This window comes from Lygodium microphyllum, chromosome 12 (genome assembly GCF_053477565.2).
Source record: "Lygodium microphyllum isolate KBCC chromosome 12, Lygodium_microphyllum_v1.1.10, whole genome shotgun sequence".
NCBI lineage: Eukaryota > Viridiplantae > Streptophyta > Polypodiopsida > Schizaeales > Lygodiaceae > Lygodium > Lygodium microphyllum.
The window spans coordinates 44493461-44504373 of NC_141146.1; the positions used below are offsets into that span (position 1 = coordinate 44493461).

Sequence of the window (10913 nt, forward strand, 5' to 3'; positions counted from 1 at the left end):
CCATGCTCAATTCAAAGCACGCGGCGCTCAAGCCTCAAATCCGTTGGTCGCAGCAATGGAACCAAAATGAAGGGAGCACTCTAGCTCTCAACCCCTGAGACCTACGGACCGGCATTTCAAGCCGAGTGGCCATGGCTAACTCTCACATAGCTAACACACTATCCCTACCCATGGGGTATAGTGAGCTTACCTTGATGCCCGATTGAGTATCTTCCTCTCTCTTGCACGACGGTAGCTCCATGATCCTTGAGGCAAGTTCAAGCAACCTCGATCCCTCTCCGTCAAGCTCCATCCTCCATAGCTGCAAGAAACAAGAGAAGAGAAGAGAAGAGAAGAAGATGAAGAGAGGAGATGGGGAGCTTCTTCTCCTCGATCCCTCACTCTCACACACTCACTTCCTCACTCTCTCACACTCCCTCACTTAAGCACAAGCAAGAAGACAAGACAAGAGAAGAAGAAGAAAAAGAAGCTTTTTGCCACACTCCAAGAATGAGCTTCTCATTCACTTTTCAACTTTATATACAAAACCCTAAATCCCTTTTGGGCAGTCATCCCCTTATCCCCCTTTTCTTACATGGCCTAGGCCCTTTTACCCATTGTCCTCCTCTCTTCCTAGCTTAGTCCTACCGCCCATTCTTCATGGTTACAAATTGTATAGGAGGGAGCCTGGTGCTCTTTTACAGAGGTTTCGACTCCGCCTTTATATTTAAAGGTGTGCCTTCTTTGTTTTGTCTTCCTGCGGTTTTCATGGTTGCGTCTTGTATTCCTGGTGGTTGTTCCCATGCTTTTAGATTTCTTCCGGGCCCACTCTCTTGTAGGGCACCTTTTCCTCTTTTTTGCCTTGCGCTTTTCCTCTTCATGCCTTGTTTTCCACTTCCTTCGCTTTGTAGTAAACACATGGAAAACCATCTATCGAGATGTATGGCATGCTTGCCACATGGAAAATCATGAAACTTAGCATGTTTGCCCATGTGGCAACCCGAGAATTATTGCATACATGTCTACGTGGTAGAAGGTATGCATATTTTTTACTTTGTTTAACATATGGTATGGAATGACATTATGTTACACATGTGGAGAATCGACATATAAATATTTTCCACCTCATTTTTTAATAAGATACTTATGACAATCATGACATGTATGGAAACCTCTAGACACCTTAACAAATTTGTGGGTATTTTTCAAGCCTCACTATCGTGAAACTCGTTGAATCATCGAGACATCTAGGTATCCTTTTGTTCCATTAGTTCTCCATGTTGACATTAGACTTCATGCTGAATAGGGCTTCCCCTCAGCTACAACACCCGTATGCATGCCTTGTGGTCCAAAATTTTACAAGTGTTTTTTCCAACTCGTTGTGGTCCGATGTGTTGGTTGATGTAGCACTCCATGACGTACACAATGGTGGTCCCCTATCGCTTGGACACCCTTGTGCACCTAATTTTCCAAAATCCATTTGAGTTTAGACTTGATTTTTCACTCCTTTTCCCAACTCTTGTCATGGTTTTAGACTGAATTGTCTAGTGTTTTGGTTGATGTCAAACCCCATGCCATGTGCAACAGGGTTTCCTCTCCATTACAGCACCCTTTAGCGTGCCTTGTGGTCCAAAATTTTGCAATTGTTTTCCCTTGTGGTTCACTCTATTGGTTGATGTGGGACCCCACAATGCACAAACAATGGTAGTCCCTTGCCACTTGAATACCCCTTTGTGCATGATGTGGTTTGATATTTTCCAAAATCTTATTGTGTTTTTGTTTGCTCTTTTTTCCATCTCCTCCTATCATAGATTTAGACTTGATTGTCCTTTGTTTTGGTTGATGTTAGACCCCACAACATGCACAATGGTAATCCCCTACCACTTGAACACTCTTGTGTGTGCGATGTGGTCTGCTATTTTTTGTCTCCTATATCACTCTTTTCGATTCATGCTGCATGTCATTGTCCAAACCCCACATCGTGCATAACAAGGCTCCCCTAGCACTAGACCACCCTTATTATGCGAGTGGTGTGGTCCAAATATTTCCAAGTCTGTGGGGTTTGTGCTATCAGCTTCAGGCTCATGTATTATTTTTGGGTTTTCTTCTACAATTTAATACATCAATTGATGTAGAAGTAGGTAGTTGGGGCAATGTCAAGAATCAAAACATAGCCAAGAAAGTTCTAAAGAAACAAGTTGGAAAGCTATTAGAGGCCATGCTACAATATGTTTGAATGCCAAAGGAGAGTAATCCATTAGAGGTCCATGATCATGAAAGTCCTTGAGGGGGACCAAACATGAATCGTATCCTTCTCAAGTACTTCCACCAATGAATTGATATATAACAACTTGTTAATGATAATAATGATTCTCATTATTGAAACATGGCTATAGCTAGTTTAAAAGGTGTGGCCTTTATTGTATTTAAATGTTACAAATTACATTTTCTAAGCATGCATGTGTTTAATGAAGTGTAAGTATGTGAATGTGATAACTTTTTATCATAATTTAGTTTTTCAACATAAAATAAGTTATTTTTGAAGTATATATTTTTAAAAATTGCTTTATTTTAATAAAATTTGCATGCACATTGTTTATTAAGGTGAATTGAGTAATGGGATCATTATATAACTTCATACACTCTTGCTTGCATCACAACTCACCAAGAAGATGGGATGTAGAAGAAGAGGAAAGAATGCAAGGAGCTTCTCATCACGGTGTTCCTCACTGCACACATACTCTCACATTCCCTCTTCTTCACTCTCACTCATAGACAATAGAGTAACAAGATAGCTAGAAATCAAAGTTTACACACACATGAATAGCTTGTTCTATTAGTTTTCATCTCTATTACATATGATTATTAGGGTTATGGTTTTCCCATTCCCCTTGGGCATCTAGTTCTCTTTGTGGCCACATGACTACTTGTCCCTCCTTTTTGTGCACCTAAACCTCAAATTTAATTAAAAACTTAACTAATATACATCGTAACCTCATGATGTTGCTTAATTTGATACAATTTGCATAGGAGGGGCCTAGCACACTCAATGAAATATCCAATTGATTTATACAACAATATCGTTCTTAAAGAAATTGTGGGTCATTTTTATTTGCAATAAACATTCTCTCACTTCCCCTTCCACTATGAAGAATTTGGAGAATGGCTAATACTTTGCACTCGTTTTAATAACAATTAGAGTGCTTCACATCTTAAGGTATGCTTCTTGTTACGCATGTGCACACGTGCGCGTGTGTATTTGTGGGTGCACACACACCCCCCCACACACACAATCTCTCTCTCTCTCTCTCTCTCTCTCTCTCTCTCTCTCTCTCTCTCTCTCTCTCTCTCTCTCTCTCTCTCTCTCTCTCTCTCTCTCTCTCTCTCTCTCTCTCTCTCTCTCTCTCTCTCTCTCTCTCTCTCTCTCTCAATGTGTGTAGCCTACAATGGCATGTAGGCTATATATATATATATATATATATATATATATATATATATATATATATATATATATATATATATATATATATATATATATATATATATATATATATATATATATATATATAGTGTTAATAATATAATAATAGTTATTTTATAATATTTATTCATAGCATATATTACAATGTATAATATATATTATATGATATATTACAATAATTATATTACTATATAATATGTAATGAAATAATAACATATCATAACACATATATTAAGCATGATAACTAGTACTTTATAATAACTACATAATACTATAAATTTGATATAATACATATACAATAGTATATAATAAAATTTTAGTAATATAATTATTGATATATTATTAATATGAAAATATTATATATAAAAATATTAAAATAATAATTTTAATGTATTAATAATATGCATATAAAAATAATATATGATAAAATATGTTAATAATATAATAAAAGGTATTGCATATGATATATTATTACTATAACAATCAATAATATAACAAATATATAAATAGTATATAATTTATTACTACAGATTTTATTAATAATATGTACTATTAAACTTTATTATTATTATTTTTTATCATACATGTTAAAATGTAAGAAAATATTCTAGAATAAAATATTAACACTAACTCTTTAATACTCTTACATTTTAATTTTTATAACATTTATTAGATTATACTTAATAATCAACTTTGAGTAATTTTTAATACATTCTACTTTTTAATTTAAAAGTTTATATTATAATGAATGTTATAATAAAACATCATGTAAAAAAATTATTTGCTAAATAAATATTATTAATATAATAATTTTTAGATTTTTATTTTAAATATAATTATATTGTCCACTTTAGATTACAATATTAAATAGTCAAATTATTATCTAATTTTTAAAAAATTATAGGGATATTATAATAATATTATAATATTAATAGATGGTATTGATATAATACTAATTTAAAATTTTACTATCAAATTTCCTATTTTTTTAATTATTCATTCTAAATGTCATTCTATTCTACTCTTAAGTTATAATTCAATGTAGTTGAATTATGTGCATATGTGTGGTTATGTTTACATATGTATACATGTATATGTATATATGTATGCCATTTATATATATGTGGTCTTGTAAGCTCATCATTTTTCTTTCCTCTCTTTTTTTCTCTCTACTCTCTCCCTTCTTCTATATACCCCCCCCCCCCCCCCCCGCGGTCCTCCTCCTGCTGCTGCTGTGTGTGTGTGTGTGTCATGCTTATATGTGTATTAGCACATGACATGTGTGCATATATGCACACGCGTATATATGACTACATATATTGTGCTATATGTGTACAAGTATGTTTTGTGTGTGGTGTAATAGTACATGTACATTTGAGGGTGTTTTTAGAGTATGTATATATTACACTCATATGTTCAACTATTATAATATATTTTATTTCTCAAAAAGGAAATTGATATGTCTTTTTATAGTATTTGTGCATTTGTGGGTGTTGCTAGAGTATGTTCACATTATGTGCAAATATTCTATTAAAATATAATCGCATCTCATCTCGTATTTACAATTAGAAAAGAAATTAGGTAGGAGAGAGAGAGAGAGAGAGAGAGAGAGAGAGAGAGGGAGAGGGAGGGAGAGGGAGAGGGAGAGGGAGAGGGAGAGGGAGGGAGGGAGGGAGGGAGGGAGGGAGGGAGGGAGAGGGAGGGAGGGAGGGAGGGAGAGAGAGAGAGACATACAACTTTTCAAAGACATATATTTTCTTTTCATTATTATATTATCCTTTTAAAAATCCTAATTTATTTCTTGAATACCAAACCTCTCCTCCTTGTTCCACATAGGCTCAAGAACATTCTCAATAAAGCAAAGACCTAAATAATATATAGAATAGATACAACCTTGATCTATAGTTAAAATATAAGTCAAATCTATATCCTACATTTTTTATAAGTGAAATAATAGTTGCATATTTTAAAGATTTCCAATTGTTGATTGGCCATGACTAGTATTGGTAGAAAATTGAGGTTTAGTGCCAATTGAACTCTTGAATGTAGAAAAAAGCTTGCAAACTTTTCAAAGCTCATGGTCACTCTAGCTACAACATGACAAAAACCCCAGAAGAGTGTAGATTATCAATGTTGAAAGTTTTTGTACTATTCTTGGAAAAAAAAAAATGGTAGGGACATTAACCTTGACTAATGTTAATGAAAAACTAAGATACTTAAACCATATTTAAACAAAAAAGATTGCTTAATTGAAGAGGAGGTTTAGAGTTGGTATAGATGAGGCTACTTTACTTTTATTTCCTAGAAACGCCATGTTTAAAATATATTGTTGTGAAACCTCACTTTGAGCTTAGAAAAAATGCCTACATTAAATCTCTTGAATGCTTTTCGTGAAAATGGCTTGAGTTTTTTTAGTTGTGGCCAAAGTAAGCCTCGAACTTTCAAATGCTTTTTGAACCTCCAAAGTGCTTTCCAAACCTATAGAACCAAATTTGAATTTTGAATATCTCTTTTATATATATATATATATATATATATATATATATCTCTCTCTCTCTCGCAATCGCACACTTTTTTCTCCCCGCTTTAGCATTTGCAATAGTGCATTGTGTGTGTGTGTGTGTGTGTTTAGGTTAACATCAAAAAGAGTGTTGCTATTGTGGTGGAACCAAAGGACATGTAGGGAGATGAAGTGGTGGAATGATGGAGTTGTCTAGTGGTGGAGCAAGTTGAGCAAAGTGGTGGAATGAGTGGGTAATCGTGTGGCTAGCATGCCCAACACGCATGCAGATGCAATGATGCCAAGGGTGAGTGCAATGAGTAGGTGATCATGTGGGCAAGAGAGAGAGAGAGGGAGGGAGGGAGGGAGCATCTTGACATTTTTAACCCTAAGTTGTGGGAGAGGAAGAAACAAGGGAATCGAAGTAGTTGTTCCCTTCACATTTACTACTTGACATTTTTCATATTTGCATAGTGAACTATACCCTACTTTTCTAACAATTCCTCTTTTGGGTGTAACTACCACAGCAGGGCACCGTTTCTAGAAATGCACTTAGCTGATTAACTCTGTCGCGTATTGAAACCCTCTTGTATTCCTTGTGAGAGCCTAGAGGCCTCGACATCACACTTTTTGCTTTACGAGAGTGGGGTAGGTCCTTAGATCCCTTCACATCAACTTTTTTTTTTATACAAGGATTTTTGTCAAGGTGAACAAGTTCTAGGTTGAAGCGAACCCGTCTTTTCCCGAACGCTTGTGAGAGGCCTCGACACCACACTTTTCTCTTTACGAGAGTGGGGTAGGTCCTTAAGTCCCTTCACATCAACAATTGTTTTTTTTTATTACAAAGAGTGGGTTTCTAGGTGAAATGTGGTGCCAGGTGGTGTGCGTGAACACATTTCGCCATCTTTTTTTTAAAACGCGCTTTGACTGCGTCAATGATTTATCTGTGTGATGCGTGCGTGTCTGCGATTACAATGGCGGTCTGGCTATGAGAGAGAGAGAGAGAGCATGCATGATTCATCTTTGGCAAATTGATGCAGAGAGCTGACATCGATTCATCATAATTACCCAGATGTTATCTGTGTCAGAGAGAGAGATCATGATTTTCACCTCTGATTACATAAATTTTCGATGACGATGGCGAATTTTCTGTTCTTCAGCTGTGATATAGAGAGATATCGTGATTCATCTGTGATTATTTACGCCTGTGATGACATGGGGGATTGATTATTCTTCAGCTGTGATACAGAGAGACATCACGACTCATCTCTCTTTTAGCTGTGATATAGAGAGATATCGTGATTCATCTGTGATTATGTACGCCTGTGATGACATGGGGGATTGATTATTCTTCAGCTGTGATACAGAGAGACATCACGACTCATCTCTCTTTTAGCTGTGATGGAGAGAGATTGCGATGCATCTGTGATGGCACATGTCTGTGATGGACTGTTGGATTGACGGTTCTTCAGCTGTGATGCAGAGGTATGTGAAATTTCATCTGTGATCATAAGTATCTGTGTCAATGGTGGATTGACTATTTTTTCAGCTGTGGCTCAGAGGGATATCAAAATTCATTTGTGATTATATACATCTGTACTGTGCCGGTGGTGGATTGACTGTTCTTCAGCTGTGATGCAAAGACGTGTGATCATATATCTATGATGACAATGGCGGATGAATTTGGTTCTCTGAACTTCTGGCCCTCCTCCACAAGCAGGCGCCTTGCATCTCTGGCTCTCAAGTCTAGTAATGTGAGCCCCAGTAAGAGTCACATGGCACACTCCCTCCTCTCCCCTTTCGCAGCTCATCTCCATGAGCTTGCTGCGCTTGTCAAAGAGATGGAACGGGAGCTTGAGATCCGTGGAACGATCCTTGCTGCCTCCAGCACCAGCAAGATGGACAGACACTTGCAGGATGCAGAACAGCTTGTGGAAGAGTACTCCAACCATTGCCCCATGTACCTGCTCATGTGCTGCCCCGACCTCTGGCTTCGATTACAGCACTGTTATGGCAACTTCAATGAAGCTATTGAATCCTTTCTTGATGATACTGCATGGTCCAGCTCTCTCCAGCGCCGCCTCGCTGATGAGAAACAGGCACTAAATGAATGTCGCTCCATCAAGCTCGCAGCGAAGGAACAAAGCCTGCACGATCTCCTGGAGCATGATGCACTTGACTCCATTGCTACAGATGCTGTCTTGGCTTCCAAGCTTGCGAAACAAGTTGCAGAGTGCTTGGGCTTTACTTCTCTTGTCAGCGAGGGCTTTGCCAATGAGGTTGCTAGACTAAAGGAGGAGAAGGTTTCTGCAGAGATGAGAAGAGGAAAGGCACACGCTTTGTATGTGGAACAGTTGATTGTTTTGCTAGAGAAGGCAATTGCAGCAGCAAAGACAGAGACCACAATCAGAGTACCGGAGTTGATGGCCATGCCTTCTTCCCATCATGGAAGAAGAGACACCTTGATTCTTCCCTTAAAGTCTTTCATCTGCTCCATTACACAGGACGTTATGCGAGACCCAGTGCAAATTGCATCCGGGCAGACATATGAACGCAAGGCCATTGAGGGATGGTTTGCAAAAGGCCACACAAGATGCCCAACAGGTGTTCAGTTTGGAAATCTCAATATGAAAGCCTTCCATGCATCAAAATTGGTGTCCAAAATCCTCCTCCACTACATTGGCTGCGCCTCGTAACCTCAGATGGCTTTGGGAACCTGATAGACCTTATCCTGCTAGTAGTCTGTGGGTTTTTGCCTCCATTGTGTGATTACAATGCATGCACCTTGATGGTGGCTGAAAAGAATATGCCTAAGAGTTTTTGGTCTGAGCCTGTTCATACTGCTGTTTATATTATGAACAAAACTCCCACAGCTGCAGTTCATGGTATGACTCCTAAAGAATGCTTTACCGGCAAGAAGCCTGATGTATCGCACTTGAAGATATTTGGATGTGTTGCATACGTTCATGTGCCAGATGAGCTACGGAAGAAACTCGATCCAAAGGCAGAAAAATGTGTTTTTATTGGATAGTCTTTAGAGCAGAAATGGTATCGTTGTTATAACCCTGTCACATGTAAGTTCAGAGTGAGCACGAATGTCATCTTTGATGAAATGAGCAGTTGGTATGCATCTAGTGGTGATGCATTGGATGATGATGATGATCATGACCCTCATGTGCAGGCTGAAAAGCAAGAATCATGGACTCTTAGTGAACTAGAGGCATCATCTGGTAGTCCTTGGTCTAGGAGACTAAGGAGTAGCTCTACATATTCAGGTGTATCTAGTAGCACTACAGGTAAAGACAAAGGAAATAATAAAGTGTCAGATGGAATTGATGCAGTTTTTTATGGAGACTCCAGTGGCTCAAAGAGCTTGGATGATAAGCTTGGCATTCCTTCAGTGAGGACTCCAAGTGTGCAGAGAGCACATGTCAATGCAAAGACTCCATTGAGTAATCCAGTGGTACGCAAGTCTAGTAGGGTGAGGTACCCTATTAACAGATTTGGTTTTGAAGGTTATGCAGCTCACCATTATGCTTATATGGTGAAAGTGATTGAGGATATTGAGCCCACATGTTTTGAGGAGGCTGTTGGTCATGCTCATTGGGATGTAGAATGGATGAGGAGATGGTTGCATTAGAGGCCAATAAGACTTGGGATCTAGTATCATTGCCGAAGGGCAAGAAAGCTATTGGATGTAAGTGGGTTTATAAGATTAAGCACAATGCAGATGGTTCTATTAGTAGGTACAAAGCTAGGCTGGTTGCAAAAGGCTATGCCCAGACATATGGGATAGATTATGAAGAAACCTTCAGTCCAGTTGCTAGGATGGAAACTATCAGATATGTGATTGCTTTGGCAGCAACCAAAGGTTGGAGGTTGCAGAAAATGGATGTGAAGAATGCCTTTTTGCATGGTGATTTGCAAGAAGAAGTGTATATGGATAAGCCAGTAGGTTATGAAGATTTAGAGCATCCCATGTATGTGTGCAGGTTGAAGAAGGCACTCTCTATGGGCTCAAGCAAGCACCTAGAGCATGGTCTGACAAGATCAGAGAGTATCTTGTCAATATTGGCTTTTATGTTTCTGATGCTGATCACTCACTTTATGTGAGAAAGGGAGATGCAGGTTTGGTTATCATAGTTATCTATGTGAATGACTTGATTATTACAGGTGATAGTGATAGTGGGATTGTTGGAGTCAGGGACTTTTTGAAGAAGAAGTTTGAGATGAAGGATTTAGGTGAGCTAAGGTACTTCCTTGGTATTGAGGTGATTAGATGTGATGATAGTATATGGTTGTCCCAAAGACAGTATGGCTTGGATATGTTGTCCAAGTATGGTATGACAGCATGCAAACCACTTTCAGTCCTGTTGGAGCAGAATGTAAAGTTGAGTGCCAATGTTGGGGATGAGATAGAAGACCCTACTATGTTTAAGAGGATAGTGAGCAGAATGTAAAGTTGAGTGCCGATGTTGGGGATGAGATAGAAGACCCTACTATGTTCAAGAGGATAGTGGGGAGTTTGATCTACATGATCATTACAAGGCCAGACTTGAGCTATGTTGTTTTGGTCTTGTGAGTCAGTTTATACAAGTACCTAAAAAGCCACATTTGGATGCAGTCAGACGCATATTGAGATATGTGAAGTCCACATTACGTTATGGACTTTTCTATGAGGCAGGTACAGATGTATAGGTGATTGGATATACAGAGATGCAGATTGGGCTGGTAGTATGTTTAATAGAAGATCTACGAGCGGATACATGTTCTCTCTTGGTAGTGGAGCAGTTACTTAGAGCAACAAAAAGCAATCTACAGTTGCTTTGTCAAGTACAGAGGCTGAGTATGGAGGTGCTGTTGTTGTAGCATGTGAGGTAGTATGGCTGCAAAAGTTATTGGTTGATTTCGATGTGCAAGGGGGAAGGTCCAGTTGTCATTTATTGTGACAAC

The 10913-nt window shown here is 38.3% G+C and overlaps 1 protein-coding gene across 3 annotated transcripts; it reads left to right on the top strand.

The window, feature by feature from the left end:
• Positions 1 to 6840: 6840 nt before the first annotated feature.
• On the top strand, positions 6841 to 8952 carry LOC148027696 (U-box domain-containing protein 15-like). Of its 3 annotated transcripts, none has more exons than XM_087689390.1 (2): positions 6841 to 7445; positions 7591 to 8952. In XM_087689390.1, the coding sequence occupies exons 1-2, from the start codon at positions 7396 to 7398 to the stop codon at positions 8654 to 8656; spliced, it is 1116 nt and encodes a 371-aa protein (XP_087545516.1). In that variant the 5' UTR covers positions 6841 to 7395; the 3' UTR covers positions 8657 to 8952. The 3 variants fall into 3 exon arrangements, with proteins under 3 accessions (XP_087545516.1, XP_087545518.1, XP_087545517.1); XM_087689392.1 differs by having other exon boundaries at positions 6843 to 7445; positions 7510 to 8945; XM_087689391.1 differs by having other exon boundaries at positions 6843 to 7445; positions 7521 to 8945.
• Positions 8953 to 10913: the final 1961 nt, after the last annotated feature.